The following is a 24,319-nucleotide window of genomic DNA, read 5'->3' as shown; positions in this document are numbered from 1 at the left end:
GCCTCTGTACCTCAGCATAGGCTGGGTTGAAAACTAATATCTATGCAGGAGCAGGTGAGACTTATTCGCTTTTCAGCATTGCTGCTGCTGCTCGGTGGCGTGCTTTTCTAGAGAGTCTAGCGGCTTCCCGTAAAGGGACCCCCCCGGGTATTTGCTTTGTTATTGAGATAAGTAACTGTTGTATCCTTTGCATTTTTTGCTTCTGTTCTTCTTCTAATTTTGCTTGTCTTTCAGCCAGCTGTTGCTGCCGTTGCTGCTCCTCCTTTTGTCGCTGCGCCTCCTGCTTCCGCCTGCGCTCGGCCTCTTCGGCTAACTCGTGCCTTCTTTTTTCCTCCTCTCTTTGCCTCTGCAGTTCGCCAGCCTTGGCTAGTTCTTCTACGTGTCGCTGTTTTTCTGCTGCTTCCTGTTGCTGCCGTTGCGCTTCCTGTTGCCTTTCCTTTTCTTTTTGTTTTTCCAGCTCTACGGCGCGCCGCTCTGCCTCGGCCTTGGCTGCTGCTTCCTGCTGTGCCTTCCTTGCTGCCTCTGCTTCTTCCTCTTTCCTTTTCTTTTCTTCTGCTGCCTTTCTCTCTGCTTCCTCTTTGGCCCTCTGTGCTTCAGCCGCTGCTGCCTGGGCCTTTGCTGCTGCTTCTCGTCTCCCTCTTTCCTCGACCTCCCGTCGCTCTTTTTCTCGTTGCTGCTGTTCCTCCTGCTGTTTCTTGAGCTTCTCAGCAGCACGCTTGGCCTCAACGACCCTTCGCCATAGCTCTTCTTCCTCCTCCCGCCGCCGTCTCGCTGCCGCTGCCGCCGCTGCTGCCGCTTCTGCCACCCGCTGCCGCTCCGCCCTCTCTGCCAGCACCTTTTGCAAGTGAGGCTGCGCCCCCGGGACTTCATGTGGCTCCATGAAGACCTTAGTGCTTCCTCTCCGTATTTCCCACCAGGGGCCTATACAGATTAATAGGGACGCGCAATGCCTTTACCTTTGCATAAAGTCTCAGCGCTAGAAACGACGCCACAAGAAAATTCTAAATAGCTCAAAGCCTGCACCTAGGTATATAAGAATATTTAATGTTCATATTGTTCTATAGTGCAAAGGCGTATGTCCCAGTCAATTACGCGGTCTAAATATATGTGCCTAAATGCTCTTGATAAATGCCAAGCACACTGCTCTGCGGCCTGTATAGTGGAGTGGCACCCAGAGTTTATAGAAGGAGAAGTAGGGCAAACAGAAAAGCAAAGCAGCAGCGCACTTGCAGGCCCAAGCGTAACAATGCACACGCCTATGCTGCACTTTATATTATTATTTTGAACGCTTTGGGAGATACAACATTATTTCACCGTTTGAAAAAATCAAACCCTCGTTCTTCCTCTTGGTAAAGTGATATTCCGCACGCAGCACTCGAATGTGGGTGGGAGGCTCCTCACGAAACGGATTGTGGCGCAGGAGGCCCGTCACATACGAGTTATTCTAAGTCAATAAACAGACACAGATTCAAGACAACTATTTGATGGACGAGCAAAATACACGACACAGGCAGTAAACGACGGCCCGATCAACGATTCCGGTACTCGTGCTATTTCAATCTCCGGCGATGTGGGTGTGGATGATCGTGTGGAGTCATAGTGCGCTAAGTAACTGAAAGAGCTGCAGCATTGTCACCAATAGTGGAAGCCGCAGCAGCGAGCCTTGGTTGAAGCCTTACCTTAAGTAAGGCTGAGAGGAATTTAGGAAACCATTCATGATGGGAGAGTGCTGACTGTTTCTCTTCAAGTGCCACAAGGCGCTGCAAACAAAGTGCGGGAAATATAGCCATCATTTTCATATGGCGGATTTGGACGGGGCTTCTACTGATCAGCGCAGCAGTGCAGGCATACTGCTGCTGCTTTTTCTCTTCCGCCTCTGCAGGGTGAAGGCCTCCTTGAACGAGTTTAGAATTCACTGCTTCTACACATCTGTTTTTGTTTTAATCCTGACAGCGTTAATATGTCTGTCTCTAACTTCATCTCCTTATCTCGTCCTGTACCTGTCTTACCATCAGCCAGTCCAGACGGTGGTGATAAGGTCCCGAATAACAAGGAGCCTTATGGAGACTTGTTGGCTTGCACTGAAATTCGTAGTTCTGCCATTTAGTATCTATCGTCTGGAGGAACACGAGAGACAGAAGAGCGAGCTTAAATCTTGCAAATGCGTGAGAGAAATACAAGTGCACCCAGAGACACAACAAGTGCAACGCAAAAATATATATATAAAGTGGTGCATAGCTGCATATGCCTTGAATTTGGATATATGCATAAATATGTAAACATGTATTTTCCTTGTGCGCGTTTATGTGCATGTATACGTAACATGTACACATACGTACCCACACACATAAACGTGCTTCTTCCAACACATATTTTTATGTATGGAAACAAATGTTAGGCACACAAGGTCACGACTAAAACGTAAGATCCTATTACACACGAAAGACGCACAAAAACAATAAAAGAAGCAAAAAGAAAGAAGAGACGTGAAAGACGGAATCTACGGAGACAGGGCCTATACGAAAAAGGAGGGAGGTGAGAAGACTGCCTTTTTCATGTAAAGCACTACTTAGAAGGAAACAAATAAGGTGCAGATAGCTAATACACTAGTTTGGCGCTTTATTCTGGTGAACTCACCAATTTCTCATCGTCAGTTCCTTGCACAATGAGCTCGTAACGTTCCTTTGGCAAACAGAATCACTAGCAAAAACAGCAGCAATGACCATTAGTGCCAGCATTTTAATTGCACGGAGAGGCCACATGCTCTCACCCAGATTAACAAGCTACTAGTAACTCTAGCTGTGTCTGGTTGCAGCTTTAGTTCGTTAGATAACTAGTAAGCTGGTCGTTAGTCTGTTTGTATGTTCATTTTATCCTGTCTCCGCATTGATTAGTTTGTGATTCCTACTTTCTGTATTTTGCCCAGAGCTCCATAAGTGTTTAGGACTTGAAATGGCTCGAAGCTTGCATCGGTGACCTGATGTGCACAAAGACATGCGAAGCGTGCTTACTGAGCTCCAGGTAGGCAACCAGAAAATACTGCAAAAGCTGGGATATAATATGTAATTGAACAAGAAAAGAAGTGAACAAAGACACAAGAAGACAAGGAGGCAAGAAGGCAAACAAGGCGCGGATAGGCTTGCACATACATATACAGAGGGCCGACATGGGGAGGCAGCCACGTATAAGTGCACAGAGGCAGGCATATCAAATATGTTTTGAATCTACACACAATTTCACGAGGAACTAGCTTATGGCACGTCAGGAACACCGTAGGCACCAATTTTGCTTTTGCTACTTCGCATGAGTAGGCTTGCCTGTTGGGGAGACAAGAGGTTCTGCACGACTGGTATGGAGAGTACGATGAGCAGCGTGAGCAGAAGCACCTCTACGTGCAGCTTGGTGACGAGGGCTGCATTTCTTAGCGTCGAGAATGAAAAGATAGCTAGGATAGTAACAAGACAGGAGGTAAGCCAGACACTCCAGACCTCGGGCCCGTAGGTGAACATGTTGCTAAAGCTGACCAACGTGGCGGCCGACAGCACCAACTCAGTGAACACGAACGAGGCCGTAGTACGAGTTACGAAGGCAGAGAATGAGGCTTGCAGCAGCGCCAAAAAGAAGAGACAAAGCACAGCCCACACAGCATAGTTATCAGGAGTAGCCACAAGCCAAGAGCACCACAGCACTGCAGCGGCGACCAAGCCTTCAACCAACGACTGCCACCAATGAGCGGCTAAGTGCCGCTGCATGGAGTCCACAGAACCACGTGGGAGCCGCCGAGCCTCTAGCCACTCCACCACATCGGGCCAGTAGTAGCAGCAGCAAGAGCGCGGACGAGCTGTAGAAGCACCAGATCCACCAGCCCCTTCCCCTGAACACAGGAGCAAAAGAACAGACAAGCAGGAATGGAGGCCTATGAAGTGGAAACGCGTGGTATAGGAGACGACAGCCATTAGCGGTAGGGACCAGAGCGACATGCTATGAGAGTAACAATCTGCTTGTTTGCTGCCAATTGTAATACACCTTTTTGTGCGCCATTCGTTTGTTTGGTCTTTCACTCACTAGGCTGTTTTTCGAGTAGAGTTTGTGCCTCTTCATCGATAGCTTGAGGTGTGTCTCGCTCCTCGTCTTTGTGTCTGTCTTCTCTGTCTTTGTTTGTCGTAGTCTCTTTATCAAGGGGCCATCCCTGAGTGAGTGGGAACGACCAGCGCCCTGCTACCCCAGTCGTTAATTTGGGCATACGGCTAAGCGTCTTGACCGAGAAAAGACAGGATAAAAAACAATCATCTAGGCACATGACGGCAGGAACAAGGGTGAGGTAGTGGGCGAAGGCGACGTTGCCACAGAAAGTAGCGAAGAGCTGATATATTACCAAGAGGGAGCCTCCAAGCAGCCGACAGGGTCGGCTAGGAATTACAGCGAAGAAAGGCACCACACAGTGCATGAGGAGGCACAGCACTGCCTCAGCTGCATGCAGCCAGTGTGGTTGGTTGTGCAGGTACCAGGCAAAAGGAGTGGGCAGCGGCTGAGTCTCGAAATGGAAATCGAGAGCAGTAAGTGCTCCCCAAGTCGAATCTCTTCGCAGCATGCTTAGCCCTGCTCCCAGTAAGAGCCGAAGCAACAACCACCGGCTCCCCCACACGCACACTTTGGGCACAGGCCAGCTCAGGGGGAAGCGAGAACAAGACCAAAAGGGAGATAACCATATTCCCAGAAATCCCGTCTCCAGCAACTGCGACTCCCATCCAAAAGAATACCAAACCTGGCCCACGCTGACTAAACTCAAGTATAGCAGCCACAGCAACCCCAAACACAAGGCGCTAGCTCCTCCCAACACAAAGATACCAGCTGATACTGATAAACCTGAGGCAGCACAGGCACACAGGCAAAGCACAGAATGCACACAACGAACTGTTAAGCCTAAATTCTGAGCTGTTATTTTCGCCAACTGATGAGACAGTGTTAAACCTCAGAGTTGGACAGGAGCCCTAGAAACTTGGCTGTTTCAGTAAAGCATGGATAGGTAAGCTTGGATCCTGCAGTTAATTACACCCATAGCTGCAAGCCGTGAACCCTAAGCAGCAAGGGCATGATCCTCTAGTTGATCGCACCTATAAATGAGAAAACTCTCAGCCAAGAGTCTGTGGGCGGTACGAAAAGAAAGAGTGAAGGTAAGGCCTTGATTCTCTCCCAGCCTCTCACGTCACCAAACGCATTTTTGGTTTCAGAGACAAATAAGGATGCAGGCGTTATGCCGGAGGAGCCGAGCAAGCCGCCGTTCTAAACAAAGAAACAAAAAAATTGTTTAATGCAAATATACAAAAGAGATAGTAGCATAATTTAGAAGCGACACATAATGGCAAATGGTGGGCAGACAAAAGTATAAAGTAGTACATATGAATAAATAAACAGGAAAATCGTTGAACATGTACGATGCGCTTGAACAGCAGAACTAAAACCCTAAGCGCCTGATCCCCAGGCCTCAATGAGGAGCTCTATATCCTAGAGCTACAAGTAAGCAAGCGTATGACACAACACTAGTAAATGGACCTCCTCAAAGGACTAAGGAAAACGAAACTCAACGCCGTAAAGAGGAACTCTCAGGCCTTGACCATACGCGCTTCACGTCATGTAAGCCGCAGTCGTCACTTGCCTGTTTGAAAGCAACGAGAAATGCGAAAAAGTATACGAGAGACAGAAGACGCAAAAAGATCTGAAAAACAAGGAGCAGGCAATACAAAACGCAACGGAATCAGAAGAATACTCATATCAAAAACTGGTGAAAGCAGACCCAGTGGTGAAGCGAGCAAGCATCATCATCCGTAGCAAAAGCCGTTCTTCCTGTTTCTCTAAATAGCTAGACCGATGAGCTGGCAAAAGCCAAAATGTTAATGCAGCGCATGTCTGCTAATTTCGCAGACATCTGCATCCTTGTATTTTATATATACTGGTCTACGCGCATGTGCATTTAAAAGTAAACATACGCACACATACGCAAACATGCTATAAAAGTAAGCTCGCAATTGCACCTGCATGCCTAGGCGCAAATTCTGGCACAAGCGAGATCAGCTTCATGAGTTTATTCACAGCAAATCTTCATGTTGTTTACTTGTTCTCTTGCCCGTTTAAAAAGCACTGAGTTATTAATTAGTAAGAAGTTAAAGTAATTGCTTGATTTATCCGAACGCGTGATGGGTTTGCAGTGCTTACTATACGAGACAGCCAGTAGGTATGTTTCATGGTGCTCAGCGTCTGCTTGTCAAGCGCCGCAGTTCTGTCTTCAGCACAGGTCCAGCTGACATCAAGGCGCTCCAAATAAGTTAGCCAGCGCCTGCACAAACCTCCCTTTCCCAAGCCGCAGCATCGGCCGATAGCACCCAGCATCTGTCGGATGAAGCATGTCTCCCGATCGTACTTAGAAGTTCTCGATGTAGAGCCGGGCTCGTGGCTGGGGTGTGCAGACACCACAGACTGCATAAGCTGCGGGCTTTCACTGTTGTTCGATGCATTGGGCATTGCGGGTGCTCCTGCAGAAGTATCAGCAACGGGTGTCGCCTCTTCGGAGGCTCCGCTAGGCGCCATCGCTGCACCCTTGTTGCGGAACCTCGTAGAAGCTACAAGCCCTCAGTGCAAAAGAAACAAAGTTTAGGGCTGGCTGCTGCGGTGGTCGTTCTGTTGCTGTGCGCTCAAGTGGGACGGGCTGCCCGCGTTCCATGAGAAGCCGCGGAAAACGCGCAAAAGAAGAAGCAACGGTGGCCGATTAAAAACTGTACAGCTGCACTAAGTTAAACGGGAAGATTGACTTGGCGAAAAAGCAACAGACATCGACGCGCAGACGATGCCACCGCGACCCCGTTAGCCAGACCAGCGGTCGCTGCCTCGAATAGACACGAAAGGGGACTTTGCTGCATGAAGGCGTCCTTAGTTCCTCCTTATTCAATCAGTTTAATCTAATGGGTCCCATTTACATAATCATTATCAGAAGGTAAGATTGTTTACAACCTTTCAAAGGACATGAATGAATGGCCCTCTGAAGCATCACAGTGATAGCGTGCAGCACCCCGGGGCGGTTAAGGCCTCACGGTGAGTCTCTTCTTCGTAGTGAGAGACTAGGTGCCATTTCAAGCATCTTCGGTGCTCCAATAATATGGAATAAACTATAAAATGACACAAATCAACTTTATTTCCTATTTCGCGTTTTCCTCGGAGCTAAAGCGTACACCTGCTGTGGCGGCGCTGCCGCCGACTGCCTAATCCCATGGTCCACCCGTGCATTCGCTCATTCATCCCTGCTTACACTTCAGATGATGAAATTAGATGAAAAAATGGCAAAAACGTCACTTCTTTTCTGGCAAAGTTATACTGCGGAGGCAGACCACTGCCGAGCGGCCACAGTCCATCCCTTTAGTTTGGGGGAAGACTTGCCGTCTACCAGATCCAAATGCACAGATATTTTAACAGTAAGCACATACAATATAATACATGCAATTCATGTACACGCGCTTTCTCATGTTCACAGCCACGGCATGCGTAGAAATGAACTGCTCATATCGAAGACACCTTAGTAGCCTGTGATTGTGAGTGAGACGCTCATTCACCCTGCTCAGATCAACGTAGTTAAAGCACTTCCTGAATGCACATACTGACACTAAATTAGTGACTCCTACCCGTAGATTTGTGACACTCCTACATGCCCACCTACATTCATACGTAGGTCTACTTTGCGATCAGCAATACACCCTGTTCACCAGTTTCACGTGTGAACGCCAGCAACTATGCCAGAAACTCGGCGTCCACCTCGACTGATCTCTCGGCCTCCCAATTTGCTGCACTTTGAACCCCAGAGCTTAGTTATCTAGTGATTCGGTTACCCGGAAGTTTTGCTCTCAGTTTTATTTCACAAATGCGACGCTTCCTTGCTCCCGATTCCCGCTGGGATGTGGCAGCAGCTGGGGGGCACGACGCTGCTTATCTCCTAGTTGCCTCCTGGATAATCACTAAAATATCCAGTGCTGGAGCTCGGGTATGGTAACAGCACACTGCCAACTACGCCCACTACTTTGAAGGCCGCCCGATAATCAGTTCACGATAAACCGCTTGGAAAGTCCCATAACCTCCCTAAATTATGTGCTATTGGATATGCTCAGATATATGCGCTACGCATTACAGCATGCCGCACCTACAATTTGCTTGCTGACCGTATACGAGAATCAAATTGAAATAGATGACTAATTGCCCGAAGCTGCGCAAGCACTAAGGTGACAGGCAAATACCTAACGACAGAACGACGGAATTCCTTGGGACTCCTCGCGCTTCCAAAAGCTGACAAGAGAATTCGAAGAAAAAAGCGATAAGATAGAATGATGAAACGAAGGAGGGTGTACAGGATAGACACGCTACACACACAGAGACAAAAGAGGCGACATTTTTGAAAACGTCGCGAAGAGACGAATCTGACCGTACATTTCGTCCGCAATATTCGCCTCCTGCGGTGGCCCTACTTATTTGCCTCTTCATTCATCTAATCTAGCCATCAATCCTCTAATCCGCCCGTCTGGAGTAGCCATCTTGAATGTAGCAATTACTTGATTTTCAATTAGCTTACTACAGCTAAACTTATCGATCCCTTCATAGCTTCGGCCACCAGTTTATCTGTTTGCTCGCCTTAAGTTGAGAAACAAACTAGTTGGCAAGTAATCACACCACTTTTGCAAGTCATTCACATATCGATTAAGCTTTGGGCTATCGCCGCCTGCAGCACGGCCTCCTGAGTGGACAAAAACAAACAGGCAGGATCACCACGATGTGAGTGTGGAATCAGGCAAAACGAATATGCAAAAATAACGACGCTGTGCGAGGTGGAAGCAAACAGGCGAAAATGAACAGGAAGGCAGGCTAGAACGTAAGTAGGCGAACTAAACACAAAAGAAACTCCAGGGCACAAAACACAGCAAAGAGCAGAAACAGGCGAAACAAAGTATCAACAACAATAACGAGAAGATGAGAGAAGACACAGACAGGCAAAGAGCAGCACACAAAGCAACAGAAAGACGGTCGAAAGGAACTGACGCGGCAGAGCACCAAGCAACACCATATAGCCAAGTGCTATGTCATACATCTGAATCCACTTGGATCCCCGCAGCTGCCGCTGCCGCTGCTGCTGCCGCCGCTGCTGCCGCTGTCTCCGTTGCCTCTTGTGTCGGCAGCGTCATGTCCCGTCCTGCTGATCTCGGCGAAATCACCTCCACCTGCAGCAGCAGCAACACAGCAGCAACAGCAGCGAACCACGTGGTAATAGTTGCACATGCAAAAGCAACAGAAGCGGGTATAGAGCTAGCGAAATAAAGGTGGCATCCACAATCACGAAAGCTGCTGCGCCACAGTGAGCAGCAAGCAGAGCACAAGTTGCAGCAGAATCGAGTATCAGCGATGAAAACTGTCCTAAGGCTCCCTAATACCCTACACCAAGAGGGTCAGGGTCGACGGGGATGACGCCGCACGGGCGGGCAGAAGGTGACGAGTCCGCAGCCCTGCGTCTCCGTTGCTGCTGCTGCTCGTCAACGTCTGAGACGTCTATGGGGGCCTCTGAATCACAGCGATGCAGCAGCCCCTGAGCTGCTACTGCTGCAGCGCGAAAGCCGTCCGTCAAACTACCCCCGATGCCGCCAAAGCCCCCTACAGCTCCGGAAGTTCCTGCATGGCCCCAAGAGTTCTCTGGGGCTCCCAGCAGACACTCGCTGTAGGCCTCATCTGGACGTCTTATCTCGTCCTCTGCATTTAGCTCTTCTTGAAGCCTTCTTGCTGCTGCTTCGTTCAGGGCCTCCTCCTCTGTCATGCTGGACGGCTGGTGCTGCTGCACCTGCTGCTGCGTCACATGGTGTTGCTGCTGCTGTAGGGCACCTACAAGCGACTGCTGCGTCGACGCAGCAGCGACAACAGGACAAGGCGGCATCTCACGCTGGGGGGTAGATGTCTGCCTCTGCGGCGTGCTAGCCGCAACTGTTCTGGCTGTTGCCGCGGCTGCGGCCGTTTCCGCAGCAGCTGCGGCTTCGCGCTCTGCTGCTTCCGCTGCGCGTCGCTGCTCCCAAGCCAAGCGGTGTCTGTTCCTGTAACTTTCATCCATTTTGATATGCAAGCATAAAATTGTAACCTTTAGCAGTAAATCCTAAGCTCGACAGCGTAGGCTTCGGCCCGGGCAGCTCGGATGCACGCGCAGCTCGCAATATTGCTACTCCTCTTGCTGGTTTTTCAGGGCTGGTTTCCAGTGGACCACAGGCTCTTGTTTATACCGTAGCTCCTGTTCCAACCAGGTATGTAGTTGCTCCTCTTGACGCTGCCGTCGCTGCCGCTGCAGTGGATGCCGCAGTTCCTTTAGCCGCACTCAGTCCGGTACCAACTTAAAAGGATAGCAATACCACCTTTACCTTTTTAAAGAGAAGTTTAGGGAAAAACTCCCGAGATGCTTTCCACCAGCAGCAATGGAGCTGGAGCAGCAGCAGCACTACCGCCACCAGCACAAGGCGTAGGAGCAGCACGTGAACTGCTCCTTCTGGGGCTTCCCTTTGTTTCTTCGTCCTTTTTTGTATGTGTGCTGTTGAGTTGGAATGGCCATCATGAAACATATTAAGAGCGTAACAGCTCTTGCCGCTCGAACTGTCGCGGCTGCCATACCACCACTGTTGCTAGTACTGCTGCAATGCACACATTGATGGGCCTTCTTAGTTTGACTGTCTACCAACACTGTCTGAACACGCAGGCAAACAAATGTTATGGAATTTGCTACTAAATTGATTTTTCAAAGGCGGCTCGTGACTTCTTCGGGTGTGCAGGAGCTCATTCGCCCTCCCACCATGACGCCGAGGCAATGCAGTGGCGAAAACCTGTTCATGTGGTTTCTTAAAAGGACTCATTCGCAACTGTTAATCGAGCTAGACAATAACCTGCTGCCGTTTAGGATAGTGCGCAGCTGTGTTTGGCCGAACCGCCGCCGCCGCTTCAGCCCATTGCCTGCGCATTTTTGCATCTCATATTGCCCATAAACACTTGCAATATTGAAGTTACAAAATGACGAGTAAGGGGCCCAACTGTTGACGAGCTCATTTGTGTGTGTGCTTCCCCAATTGGGACCTGTCCACAGCCCCACTTCGTGTCATTGTTTCTTTACGTTTCTCGTCATGTGTCGCCTGACTAATTCAGCGATCTGTTGTTTCATTGCGTTCCTCCCCACCAACTCGCTATTGTAGTAGAGCCTTTCGCCGCGAGCCCCCGCGCTTCCGGCAAAGAATGTAGGTGCAGATCGAGTCGCAGCAGCAGCAGCAACTGTATAACTGCTGTCAGCAGCAACAGGAATATGCGCAAAAGCAGCAGTAGCAGAAACAGGATCAGTAGTCACTGTAGTTCCTGCTGATACTTCTGTTAAGTGTAACAGGGGCTCATGGCAGCGCCACCGCTCTGGCCTGCTATGACGAAACTATGCAAATGCTTCTGTACATTCACGCAAGTACTATAATTAACGTACACGCCAAGTACATGTGCGCGTATTGCACATAGGAGAAATATATACAATTCCTAAACTCCAACCTTATTCTATGCACAAAAGTATGCACTATACAAATATTCTTACAAAAGACAGAGTATTATGCGCATGATGTCCTTGCACACAGCGTGCACATGCATCCACGTAGTGATCAGATTCGGATAATATATGCGTTTACACACACATACACACAATTTGAATTTATGTATGTTAATGCGCTTGTATATATATATATATATATATATATATATATACTCCGCATATGCGTGAAGCTGTTCTCCAAATAGGAACTCACTTGGTGTGCTTGTATAAATATGTATCTACAAGCAGACAGAAGTGGCGTGCTTGTAGATTTATACAATATATATCTATAAGCGCGCCAATTCTATAATATACAATATATATACATATTTGCAAGCGAATACTTCTTCTTAAACACGTAAAGCTGCCCTCCGAACAAATGAGTGCTCAACTATATAGCGGCTAGCAGGAATGCGCTACGTGGCACAAGCAGCGGAACAGCAAATACAGGCATGCGTTTTGCTTTACTAGAAATAGAGGCGCCCGCAAAAGGCGCGGCCAAGTTGAGACAAAGAAAACTGCACCAGGAAAAATGAATATGTGGATCACGAACCCTACACGCAGACTGCACGCTTGGATGCATGCGCACACGCGGATGCTCTGCTTTTTGCTTCCTTCCATCTGCTTGCTTGCACAGCTGCGTTACTGGCTGCTGGGTTTTGTGTGTAGGTGTGTGCAGGACTCTACATGAAAGTAGATGCATGCGTTTGCGCATCCACGTACACAAATATATGTGTGTACCTACATAGATATATTTTTACTTTCACACATATACACTCCTAGACAGAGTTGCGCATCAGATCTACCCATAAATACACGCACAAACTTACATGTATTTATACGCATTTATACATATATCTGCACGTGATCTACATATTACATGGAAGATGCAGATATATGTATATATATATATATATGTATTTGCACTTAACGTGCATATTTACGTACATGTCAGTCGTGGATCTCTTGATCTTAGTGTTTACTAACTGCACTGCTTTCCGATTTTTTTTCAAAGATCATTTTTACGTCTTCGAGCCACTTGTTCGTCTGGTGCAACGCCTGCATTAGCGACTGCTGTCGCCTCAAGTGGGCAGCTGCTGTAACTGCATGCTGTTGCTGCTGCACTGCAGCAGTAAGTTGCTGCTGCTGCAGACCCCCCACAGCCTTCCCAATCGCCTCCAATGACGATGCAAGTTCTTTCGTCATGCTTGCAAATGTGTCAAGTTTTTGCTCCTTACATTTAAGGCCCTCTGCCCTCCTGAGCTGCTGCAATTGCTCACAAAGCGTCTCGTGAGCCTTATCCAAGGCTCTCAACGCCTCACTTGCGGCATCTCCCCGCCACCCCCACTCATGAGGCCCTAAAGAGCTCTCTAAGGTGACACCCACAATGCCGCCCCTATGACTGCTCCCATCAAGAGCCCAACGCGGGTCCCCCAGCACCTCTACAGGGCCCCCGAAGGCCTCTTCATATATCCTCGTTCGAAAAGTAGACTCTACTCGACTCAGCGTGGCGACTACGCTCCTTACTACTGCCCTCGCATCTGCTTCTTCCTTTGTATTGCCCAATAAAAGTGCGTCGATTCGGGAAGGCCACTGCTTAGTAGTTGCGCCAACGGATTGCAGCAGATTCATAACATTACGGCACTTTTCTTTTTCTGCTTTTACTTGCTGCTCGTCATCAGCAGACAAAAGCTGCAGCTCATTCCGGATTCTACGCAGGTCCACTTCAAGCTGCTGCTGCCGGAGCAGCATCACACCCGCAGCAGCAAGCAGCGCCACCTTCCGCTCCTGTGCCTTCTGCCTCGCTCCTGACTGCTGCTGCTGTTGCTGCTGCTCATGATCACGATGCTGCGCGGAAGACGCAAGCAAACGGTTGCTCCCAATGCGTCCGCGAGGACGGTCTGCTGGCGGCAGAAGGGACGCCTCTGCTACTGCATCTTCATACCAGGTGGGAGGAGTAGCAAGTTCTGCAGCATCCACAAGTTCCCCCTGGCCTTGCTGCTTCTCTTTCTGCTGCTTCTGCTGTTGCTGCTGCTTGCTCCGCTTCAGAAGCTGGAAACAACGGCGGACCGTGGATTCGTTGTTCTCTGTGTCCCCTTGGTTCAGCAGCAGCAACTGCAGCTGCGTGCTGTTCTCTTTGCATGCACTGTCATGTCCAGGCAGGGGTCCTGGAAGGGCAATAGAGGTCTTGGGAGTGTGCCCACGCTGCAAGTGCAGCAGCTTCTTGCCTGGCTGCTCATCCACGTGGGTGACCCCATCGAGCCCTGCCGTTGCTGCTGCTTCTTGCAGATCAGCTACAACGGCCTTGAGCTGTTTGTCGATTTCCGTGGCTTCTCCTTTAAGCTTTTGCTGTTCTTTTCTAATTTCACTTAGTTTGCTCTCCAGGGACCGCACGATTGTCTTGTCGGCCTCCAGCTTCTGCAGCGTGTTGCGAAGCATCACTTTGTGCACATCCAAGCTTTTCTGCTTTTCATCTTCTCGCGTGGCCCCCTTTAAAATGAAGTAAATGGCCCCAGAAAGAATGCACCACAGGACTAGTTGCAGAGAGAGCTGCGGCCGCAGGAGCCCAAACGGGCCCTCCCCGTATCCCTCCCCCATCTGCTGTTCTTGTTGCAGCTCCAACGCGTCGCCCTCACCCTCACCCTCAGACTCCCCACTGTCCTCTTCATCCCTGCTGTCTCCGTCATAGTACGGAATGCCAGTCGGGGACCTGCTGGGGCTGAGCGGGCCTAGTGGAGACCCAGGGACCTCCACTGATGCCCTCGATGCAGAGAAGGAGGGGCCTCCCGCTGCTCGAGACGAGCCTTCATAGCCTTCATAGTGTAAGAACTGGCTTCTCAGCTTATTGACGGACTCAGCTGCTGCTGCTACTTCGATTGCTGCTGCGTTCGGGGCTGCTCTTGCGTCTGTGGAGCTGCCGCTGCCGCTGGGAGCAGAGAAATGAACCTCTGAAAGGCCCAATGCACCCTCAAAGGAGTCGCATACAAATGCGATGCAAAGCCCCAAGAATGCAGCACCTGAAATGCGATGCGCGCAATCATAGGGGCGCGGAAGCCACATGGGGGCGGCAGTCCAGCAGCTGTTGCAGGTTCAACAATACGTACGACTCACACAGCGGCGAAGGGAAGGGCTGGTAGATGGGAAGTAGCCTAATCCCTAGGCAATGAAACGCCTAAACTGTAGGCCCTGGGCCCGCGGAAGACCGAGGGAGGGCGGGCAGGGCACCCGCAGAAATTTGCTGCTGGAGTGCTGCCTGCGTGTTAGTTCAAGGAGCAGAAGAAGCATAATGGCAATGAGCAAACGAAGAGCTGCAAACTAATAAGCAGAGATACTGAAACTTAGGTAAGCCCATAAACGTTCGCAGCAGCGGCAGCGAACCACCGAGTCCTCGCTCCCTGGGCTCTTGAGGCCAAAGAGAGGAAAAAGGGCTGTTCCTATCGCTTATTTAGTGCAGATTTACTTCAGGCAACTGGAAAAGCGTTAAGCAATAGCACAACATGGAAGAAGCCAAAGAACTAGACAAAAAGTTTACCCGAAGCAGCAGCGAGGCAGCAGCAGCAGCCAGCAGTGGCAGGCACTGCATCCGCATCAGTAGGAAAAGGCGGGATGCTATGGGTGTTTATGTCTCCTTATGTACTCATATTTGTAATGCAGCAAACGTTTTAATTATATTTGTTCCTACTGCTTCTGCCGCACGGCTGTGGGGCCCTGCTTAGCTGCCGTTGTTGCTGCCTGCGCTGCCCCTCCCTTTTTTGCTCCTGGCGCCAGCCGACAGTGGCAGCAACAGCAATAGCAGTAGCAGTGGCATCAGTAGTATCAGGAGTAGCAGGAGTACCAGCAGGGACAGCGGTAACAGCAGAAGATGCCTTTATCGCAGGCTTGACGATCGCCTCCACTGCTTAGCATGGGGCCCCGCCGCCTCCTCCGCCTTTTCGTGGGCCCCCCAGCCCGTGCCCTAGGGGCACTTATAGCTTTACACCTATATCCTCTGGGAGCCCACACCTGGCGGGATCCCTCGGAGGCGGCAGCCGTTTCGCTGGAGGCGCCCCAGCTCTCAGCAGCGGAAGCAGATGCTGCTTCCAGTGCTGCTGCTGCTTTCCGTACAGCGCAGGAGGTTCCTACTGGCGCTGTCACCGGCGGAGGGCCGAGTAGAGGGGAATCGCTGTCCTCATCATCTGCAGAGGCAGCAGGCGGTAATGCTGCAGAAGCTGATGCGGGTTCCTCCGGGGAGGAGGACGGCGATAGCGAGTGGATGGTGCGGTGGGCGGACGAGGAGGGCAAAGAGCTGCTAGAGGTGTTTACTTTTGTTTCAGATGAGCCGAAAAGCTCGGAAGAAATGTTACCACGCGCAACTTCCACCTTAGCCATGGCAGCTGCTTCCACCGCAGCACCTCCAGCAATAGTGCAAACTGCACGTTTGATATCTCTACCTCCACGCCCGGCTCGGGGTATCCTAGTGGGTGCTCCTCCGGGGCCCCAGAGCATCAATTGGGAGAAGCTGTTTGCCATATGGGACAACGACGAGGACCACTGGACCCCTGGAGGGCCGGCTGTTGGTCTTTTATCTGATTTTCAGGAGCTGAAAAAGGCGTTGCCTCCGAAGTACATATATGGAGTAGTGCTGCTGGCACTGCTAGCTTCGGTCCTCTCAAACCCCATAGCAGCAGCGAAGAACGCAAAGATAGCAGCAAAGAGACGGGAGGTAGCTGGGGCCAAACGGGAAGCGCAGGCAATTGCCGAGCGTATCCAGCAGCTAAAGGAAGACGTGCAAACAGCAGCAGCAGAAACAAAGGCTCTAGCAGCGAGACTGGTCGAGCGCAAGGTATGCCTGGACTCGATGCTGGACCTCAGGGCGGGTGTCCATCAGACCCTTCAGGGGTCACTGGGGGCGACCGCCGAAAGGGGCACCTCCAGAGGCTCGTGGTCCCCGACGGGGGGATCTTGGGCTTGTTCGGGCTCGAAACAGGGGTTAGAAGAGACCCAGAAGGCTCCCTCAACCATCAAATTTGGGCCAGACTGGGGCCTCTTGTCAAATCCCATTGAATTCAGACTAAAGATGGCCCGGGAGTGGGGGGACTGTCAGTCATTTGTGTCTCTTGAGCTGTCGCGAGTGGTGAAGGCGCTGGCGGCAGAGGTGGAATGGCCAGCAGGGGCTCCAGATAAGGAGGCAAAGGCAACTGCTGCTGCAGGAGCAGATGCAGCGCCTGCAGCAGCAGGGGCTGGTGCGGGGCAGCTCCAGGGGGAGCCTCTGTGCACATCAGAGAGCGCAGAAGAGATTCGCCGCTTCCTGTCGTCTGCCCGGTCTCTGCTGCAGTCTCTGAGCAGCAGCAGCAACAGCGGCAGCAGCGAGGGCTCGGCTTCGGTTGTGCCAACTGTACGTCGAGGCAAGCAGTTGCTTTTGTACGGCCTGCTGCTGCAGCAACAGCAGGAGCTGGAGCGGGAGCTGCAGAGGCAGCAAGTCCAGCGCAAGTTGCTTTCAAGCGGCCTCTCCTTCGACCGAACCAACCTAGCGCAGCACCGGCAACGCATGCAGACGAGCATCAGCATGTACTTGAAGGCAGCCAGGGATGCGGTGGCTCTGGAGCTTGACGGGGATATCTCTTCCGACGCAATTACTATTGTGGAGCAGCAGGCCAAGAGCATCAACCTCGAGATTCTCAACCAACTAGCGGAGGCTCTGCATCACCCTTCCAACAGCAACGCCCCAGATAAGCTGGTAGACCCCGTTGCACATGCACTGCGGCACATAGCGGAGGCCCTTCCTTCCACTGTGGCTCTGGAGGCAAGATTGGGGGCCATCCTGGCGGAGGTGCGGGGGTCGGAGTCCCCTGAACAGCAGCTGGCGGCCAGCGAGTTGACGGACGCCTCAGGGCGCATTAGAACAAAAAGAGAACAAATGATCAAAGTGCTCAAAGAGGCGCTGGCAGACTTTGCTGCTGCTGCTATCGATGCTGCAGTGCAGCAGCAGAAGACGAAAATGTTCGCCGACGCAGCAGCAAGCGCGGCTGAGACACTCAGCTCCGTCAGGATGCTAGTGGCGAAGGCCAGAAAGGAGGCCCTTCAAACATAGACGCTGACTGCCGACTCTCACTGCTGTCTGTGCTGCCGCAGAAAGGCTAGGCAAGGAAGCAGCTGGGGTTCGCACAGATGGCGCGACTGCAGACAGTGCATTAATAGTAACTAGCAGCCGCACCCGCCGCAATGACTGCAGTGGCAGCAGCTCCAGCAGCCACAAATGGACGCTGGGGCACTTAATTTTCCAAGAAACAGGATCGTTTTCAGCATATGCGCGTAAAGGCTTCCCCTCCGGGTTCCTCCCGGGCCTCTAGCCCTAAATCCCAAATTTGGGCTCCTCGTTAGTTTCAGGCTGAGGTCCAGACGGTGCCTGTGCTGTTGTCGCTAGACAGCTAGCTGGCAGACGGCAAGGGGTGGAGGTGGAGAGGCAGAAGAGAAATGATATATGCAAAGACAGGGTTTGCGTCTGCGTCTTGGCGTGAAACTATCTGTGGTTTCTGTCGCACTGCACCGTGCGTGCAGTGCCCTGCAGGGTTTGGCCCTGGTGCAGCTGTGGCTGTGCTGGTACAGCAGTCTGCTTCCAGTGCTGCGGCCGTTGCAGCTGCGACTGCAGGCCATTCGATCCATTTTATATCTATCCATACAATCATTATTGGCAGTGGTAATTCTTTTCGCTGTGCGCGTTGCTGTCGGCACTTGAAGGCATCAGGTACACTTGGCTTAAAAGAACAGACGGTCAGCTTGTAGGCGGAAGTTTATATTTTAGTCACTGCTTATACTTTGGATTTCGCGCTCCGCATGGCAGGGCTTGGGTGGCGCTTCTCCCGTGGACGGCTATGCTAATATAAGGGTCTTGTGTAGTGAGTGCTTCCCATGCAATTGCTGTTCCCATTGAGGCGTTTCAGCATCAAGCAGTGAAGAGCGCGAATGATGGTGCAGTTGATGGAAGGGGCCACAGAGCCGCCTGCTGCAGTTTGAGTTGCAACGGCGGACGCACACTTGGCGCATTTTGAATAGATTCATATATATATTTGAAAATTGAACGTTTGAAGTCTGCCTCGCTGTGCTTGTCATGCACATGCACCGTGCATTGTGCAGTGGAGCAAGCATGGGAAACAGGATTAAAGGAGACGCGATACAAACACCTCTTTCTAGGGTTTGTTCTGGGCGTATAGTCGATTCCGAAGCAGCTTTTATTATCAGAGCTTAGGCTGCAATGTATTGGCCTCGTCACTCTTCGGGTTAGGGTAGAGCAACGAAGCCCACCGCCCAGGATGAGTTTTTCCTGTACATGCTGCTACATTTTATGTTGTATTGAGAATTTGCAACGTACTAGCAGCTACTGTTGCGGCGGAGTTTTGGGGCAACGTTATGGGGCAGCGTGAAGCGTCCGTGGAGCGTTCGTGTGCATACTGCTCTTTTGCGTGTTGCATTTACACTATTTGTAACAGATTTAGTCTCCTATGTTGACAGATTACCAGAGGCTCTCCGTCCCTTGAGACTTTAGCTAGTCTAGCAGCAGCCTTCCTGAGCAGCAATCGGGACTGCGCGATCGCGCCAGCATTAGTGCACTTATAGCAGCACTAACAAACAAATTGAGCCTACAATATATTTTAGAGTATTGTGTTAGGCTTATTTTTGAAGCGGTGGTGAGTTAGAAGAAACACACTCTGAAAGGAACAGAGCAGCGAACCTAAGTCATGCTTCTCTCATATCCGCCGTGGAACCTTTAACGATAAGGCGGTCGTGAATGCCTTTACGGCATCTTATGGGGGCAGATAATTGATTCATTGAAAAATGAAATTTTTTGTAACAACATTTCACTGAAAGGGCTCTTGGGTAAGCAGAAGGATGAAGCGGCCTCTTCTTCACTGTTGTTCTGCTGTACTCTGCCGAGCAGGTCACTTGGGCTCCATCCGAGATGTTACCTTACCACATCTCCCCTCCAGTTTTTCCGATTTTCCTCTCATGAATATAAGAATTCGTATTTAGACCACCGAGAAAACCTTTCGGGACACTGAAACAGCCCTTTCTCCTTAATTCTCGGCAGATTCCAAGCTTAAAAGATGGCTTCGCTTGAGCCTAAGCCCGTTGCACCCCTTGTAATACTCCCAGTGGCGGAGTTGCTGCCGCAGACGGAGGCTCTCAAGGCTCTTTTGCAGAGGCGGCGGGAACAGGCAAGACCCTTGTTCCCTAATCTTTGCCCAGTCTTTACTCATCGAAACTAGACCGTTGTCTTACAGCAGCATGCGCAAGCAATTTCACAGACGGAAAAAGACGCAGCGTGAAAAGACAGCGGTCCAGAACACTACGTAGGACAGGTCGAATCGTCAGTGCAACTGCAGCTGTGGCTGCATTTCTGGATGCTTGCACAAGCTTCTCCACGTTATGGCTCAGCCTGTGTTATTTGCTGCTTCCAGGAGCTGCAGCAGCAACAAGAAGCTGGAGAGCGTCTGCAAGATGAGCGCATCCGCTCTTTGGCTTTAAAACGGCAGGATGAATATTTAAGGAGAAGCAAAATGCAGAAAAAACTAATGCAGGATGCTCAGGAGCAACAACGCAAACAGGAAGAAGGGAGGTCCAGAAAGGACACTAACTTTACGGCGCTGCTGAGGCTAGCGAGGAGCTCCAGCAGCAGCAGCAGCAGTACTGGCGCTGAGACAGAAGAGGAAGCGTATATCCCTGCCTCATTGTCTTTTGGGTCCCTCGGTCTCACACCTGTGCAGATACGCATGTTGTTAAGAGATGTTCTGGCAGACAACGAGCAAATTGAAGAATTAGGTGGGGTTTCCCATCTTTGGCTCGTCAGATTTCCCCGAGCTTGGTCATAAAAATGAGGGCGTACTTACTCACAAGCACTTGAGTCACCCTATTGCGAGTGCCTATGTCTCTGCCCGTATGGTACTTCCCATCTTAGCTTTTGTTTTTCCTTCTGCTCACCTAAAGCAACCTCACGTCCCTGCACTTTAAGTCCAAACGCCAAGTCACACTCAAGCTATCCTCCTAGCTTTACATAAACCCCTGAACCCAAGCCTTTTTGGACTTGGGCTTGGATTCATTTTTCATGGCGAAATGTTTAGCCTTAGGTTCTAGATGCTACTTTCTCAGCCTTCAAGTATGAAGCATAGAGTATAGGGTCTGGCTTCTAGGACCCAGAGCCTATGGAGTGCTGTTCAGGGTTTTAGCGTCTGTGCTGCAGACTTAAGTCGCGTCTCTTTAACAGATGATGACGGGCCTGGCGTTTGCAGTTCTTTGGCTTTAATGAAAAATTTGAAAAAAGTTTCACTAGAAGGAAATTACTTGGGCTATACAACGGCTGTTGCACTCAGGAAATGCATTGAGGTACATTCTGCTACTGCGGAGGCTGCAGTGGCTCTGGCTATTCTTGCCGTTTCTGCTATGGTTTCTATGAATGTTGCTGTGGCTGCAGTTGCTGTGGCTACCACGGCTTCTATTGGCGCTGCGCCTGCTGTAGCTGCCTTGGCCGGTGCCCCCAGTTTTGCGCCTGCATCAGGCGTTGCTGCTTATTACAGGGGCCACGGCTCACTACTATGGCGCTGATCAAAATAATTCCCTTGAGTAGCCACAGCTGTACGAACAGGAGCAATGGCAAGCACCAATACTTGCTGCAGCAGTAGTAGTAGCAGCGGAAGTAGTAAATAACAGAATTTGCAGTATAGCATGTATGAACTGCAGTGGTGAGCAGGCACAGTTCCTGCACTCCCGCCATCTTCATGCAGTGAACTATTTGGCAAGGCCTAGAGGACAAACCCGCAGAGAATAATCCCCACATGATAAGGAACTGCGCCACTGCTGCAGCAGTCAACGTAGCCGTTTCTGTCGCTACGGTTGCTGTTCACTCCCATTCACGTCGTAACCGCCTCAGCTGTTGTCACTTCTGCTGCTACTGCCTTCATTTCTGCGGCTTCAGGCCACATCAGCACTAGAATATCTGAATTTGGGGGGCTGCCGACTAGGGGGCGCTCAGGGCCTCGAAGAAATCTGCAAAGGTCTTCGACAAAACAAATCACTCAAGTTCTTGTCACTTAGAGGCATGCAGATTGACAAAGTAGGCCATTGGAGCTACGGTTCAAAGCTTAAGGGTTGTATGATAATGAAAGAGCTGCTTTGGGATCGCTGCTTCTGCTGTCGCAGCAGCTTTGTCCCGTAACAACGCAGCGGCAACGCATAACGCGCTATGTTCAGTCTTTTAACAAGATTGGCATGGCGCATGGACCTAAGGGATAGGGTTAAGGGGTTGGGTGCCGGGTCTAAGAGTTAAGGGTTTGAAGGTGCACTTGACTCCTTCAGGCTGGAGGAGACCTGCTGCTGGAGAGTCTTCGCAACAACACTACTTTGGAGTGCCTCGACATCAGTGACAATGACATCAGTAAGGCGAATAGGCACGAATAAATGTTCCCGGTTCTTTCGTCACTGCTGCTCCTGTTCTCGTCACTGCTGGTGGTGCTGCCGTTGCAGTAACTCAACGGCAGCACCACCAGCAGTGACAGGAACAGCAGTGACGGAAGAACCGGGAACATTTAGTCGTACCGTGTTGACGCCATGGGCTGCTGTTGCTCTTTTTGATAGCACTGGAGTGGTTTGCTTAACTACTGCTGCTGCTATTGTCGCTGGTGTTCTTGCTTCGCCTGCTGCTTTGGGTGTTCATCGTAGTCTCTGTATAACTCTGTATTCTGATGGAGGTGCTGGTGCTGCTCTGCCTGCCTTTGGTGCCGTTGTGCCTTCCTTTGCTTCTGTTTTTTTTTCCTTTGCTGTCGCTGTGCCTGTTGCAGAGCTGCTGTGTATTTGCTGCTACTGATTGTGTTGCTTTCGGCAATGCAGCTGCCGAGCAGCATCGTCGTTTGAGTTTACTGGTTGCTGCCAATCACCGTTGCTGTGAAAACGTGAGGGACAGAGAGGCAATAGAAAAGAGGCTAATGGCAGCAGAAGAAGCCAACAGCAAAGCACGAAAAATGGAGATTGAAGCATTCAGGTGTGATGGACGTTTTCGTGTCTGCCTGTTTTTGTCTCTTTTGGCCCCCTCTTTTGTATTTGCCTTGAAAGGCCACCTTTTGCCTCGGCTTGCCTTTTTCTTCATTTCTCTAGCCCCCTTTGTTCCTAGTTGGCTTTCTGGGTCATGCTTCCTTCCTTTCCTCCTGCATTTTCTTGCCCTCTTACACAGTTTATCTGTGTCCTTTTGTGTTCGTTTTTCTGCCCTGTGCTTCCCCGCTTTAGCCTCTGCTTCCTCCCCTCTTCTACTCACTTCGTTGCCAATTTTTTCTCCGTACACTTTGCTCGTCTGCATTTCTTCACTGGTCGCTTTGTTTTGTTATCTGCGTCTTTATGAGTCGGCATCCGTACTTGTTTCGTTGGACTTACCAACCTGTTTCTTCTTTTTGCTATATCCCTTTTTTTGTACTTTTCCCTCGCATTTTTGCCTCAGCCTGTCTCTGTATCTTCCTTTGTCCGGCTGGTAGTACTGTCCATGCGGCTAGGTAGCCATCTAGCATCAGTATCAAACGAGAGCATTTGGAATTGTGTCTGCATGCAGGCTGGCAGTGGAAGGCAGCGAGAGTCGTGCTATTGCCAGAGAGGCGGTGAGCACTTGAACGCCATGGATAGCGTCGCGGCAGCTATAGCTGGGGAGCCGAGCTAGATAGCTAGATTGACTTCAAAAAAGATAGATAACAAGCGAGGTTAAGGCAATAGTCCTAATAAATCGTGTGCACTCGTAGCTAATTAACGAACTACGGGGCTACAAACGCAAGCACCCTGGCCAGCTAGCTTGCCAGCTGAAGAGCTAGCATGCGTCAATTGTTCTCATGCGCGCTCTTCTATCTTTGTGTGCCCTCTTCTTTGTTGCTAAATTCAAGGCGTTAAAACATTGTAGTACTGACATAGTTCTTTCTCCGGTTAATGCGCAGCGAACCACTTTGCTAATGCATTCAGTTCTAGCCAACGAAACAGAGTGGAAATAGTTTAATATTAAAGATTTATATCCTAGGCAATTAGCCGTCCATTCTCCATAGGTAGGTGACTAGGCAGATGACTGTATGAATGCTTCGTCAATGCTTTGGGTCCTATTCATTAATAAGAAAGATATACGGGTTACCTCTTTCAATGCTGCTTAGGACGCCTTTGAGGATTGGAGGAGACGGTTCGTACAGGAAGATGAAGAGCACAAACAAACAGTCAAAGCTTTGCAGCAGGTAGACCCTCCTACCTGTCGACTCTTCCTTTTCATTGCTCTTTGGCTTGCTTCAGCTCTTCTGGTTCTTCCCTCCCGCCTGAATGCTCCACGTTCTGCTCCTGCGCGTGTCCTTCTATCCCTCACCTTTATTGATGGCGTCTCCTCCTGGCCACGTATCGCTCTCTTCACTGTAACCGCTGCCGCTGCTGTCGCTGTTGGTTCAGGCTTACGAAGATCGCAAGGCCATGGCACAGAGGCGAAGAGCAGCGAAAAAGAAAAAGAAGCCTAGACCTTGAAACCGACGCTCTGCCCTGTCTTACCACCTCATCGTAGACTGTGGAACTTATTACTGCTAAAGTCACTACTGCTACTTTAACCTATGAAGCGCACGGTTGCGCCATACACCTAAAAGCTTAGCCAAATCTCTAAACCCGTGACAGTAAATCAGTTGTCCTAGATCGCTGAAACATAATCGCTTGAACGCAAACTTCGAA

The 24,319-nt window shown here is 50.4% G+C and overlaps 7 protein-coding genes across 7 annotated transcripts; 3 read left to right on the top strand and 4 right to left on the bottom strand.

Annotated features, from left to right (window-relative positions):
- Positions 1 to 61: 61 nt before the first annotated feature.
- Positions 62 to 4,243, bottom strand: ENH_00041880 (rhoptry protein, putative; the record flags this gene model as incomplete). The annotated part of the gene is made up of 8 exons (XM_013580758.1): positions 62 to 921; positions 1,315 to 1,444; positions 1,680 to 1,760; positions 2,010 to 2,117; positions 2,638 to 2,682; positions 2,909 to 2,977; positions 3,345 to 3,874; positions 4,066 to 4,243. The coding sequence occupies 8 exons, from the start codon at positions 4,241 to 4,243 to the stop codon at positions 62 to 64; spliced, it is 2,001 nt and encodes a 666-aa protein (XP_013436212.1).
- A 346-nt stretch (positions 4,244 to 4,589) lies between these two features.
- On the top strand, positions 4,590 to 4,934 carry ENH_00041870 (hypothetical protein, conserved; the record flags this gene model as incomplete). The annotated part of the gene is made up of 1 exon (XM_013580757.1): positions 4,590 to 4,934. The coding sequence occupies one exon, from the start codon at positions 4,590 to 4,592 to the stop codon at positions 4,932 to 4,934; it is 345 nt and encodes a 114-aa protein (XP_013436211.1).
- A 166-nt stretch (positions 4,935 to 5,100) lies between these two features.
- Positions 5,101 to 6,585, bottom strand: ENH_00041860 (hypothetical protein, conserved; the record flags this gene model as incomplete). Its single annotated transcript, XM_013580756.1, has 2 exons — positions 5,101 to 5,283; positions 6,214 to 6,585. 2 exons carry the CDS (start codon positions 6,583 to 6,585, stop codon positions 5,101 to 5,103), a joined length of 555 nt encoding a protein of 184 aa, XP_013436210.1.
- A 2,137-nt stretch (positions 6,586 to 8,722) lies between these two features.
- ENH_00041850 (hypothetical protein, conserved) lies at positions 8,723 to 10,126 on the bottom strand (the record flags this gene model as incomplete). Its single annotated transcript, XM_013580755.1, has 3 exons — positions 8,723 to 8,770; positions 9,120 to 9,251; positions 9,467 to 10,126. 3 exons carry the CDS (start codon positions 10,124 to 10,126, stop codon positions 8,723 to 8,725), a joined length of 840 nt encoding a protein of 279 aa, XP_013436209.1.
- A 2,466-nt stretch (positions 10,127 to 12,592) lies between these two features.
- On the bottom strand, positions 12,593 to 14,680 carry ENH_00041840 (hypothetical protein, conserved; the record flags this gene model as incomplete). The annotated part of the gene is made up of 1 exon (XM_013580754.1): positions 12,593 to 14,680. One exon carries the CDS (start codon positions 14,678 to 14,680, stop codon positions 12,593 to 12,595), a length of 2,088 nt encoding a protein of 695 aa, XP_013436208.1.
- Positions 14,681 to 15,524: 844 nt separating this feature from the next.
- ENH_00041830 (hypothetical protein, conserved) lies at positions 15,525 to 17,690 on the top strand (the record flags this gene model as incomplete). Its single annotated transcript, XM_013580753.1, has 1 exon — positions 15,525 to 17,690. The coding sequence occupies one exon, from the start codon at positions 15,525 to 15,527 to the stop codon at positions 17,688 to 17,690; it is 2,166 nt and encodes a 721-aa protein (XP_013436207.1).
- A 2,333-nt stretch (positions 17,691 to 20,023) lies between these two features.
- Positions 20,024 to 24,121, top strand: ENH_00041820 (hypothetical protein, conserved; the record flags this gene model as incomplete). The annotated part of the gene is given in 8 exon segments (XM_013580752.1): positions 20,024 to 20,119; positions 20,125 to 20,416; positions 20,835 to 20,977; positions 21,947 to 22,025; positions 22,478 to 22,628; positions 23,187 to 23,232; positions 23,767 to 23,844; positions 24,050 to 24,121. Coding segments are annotated over 8 exon segments (957 nt in total).
- Positions 24,122 to 24,319: the final 198 nt, after the last annotated feature.

Source organism: Eimeria necatrix, genomic scaffold, assembly GCF_000499385.1.
Source record: "Eimeria necatrix Houghton genomic scaffold, Enh_scaff30, whole genome shotgun sequence".
NCBI lineage: Eukaryota > Apicomplexa > Conoidasida > Eucoccidiorida > Eimeriidae > Eimeria > Eimeria necatrix.
Note: the sequence above shows the minus strand (reverse complement) of the source record. Positions and strands in the feature narration are given on the sequence as shown.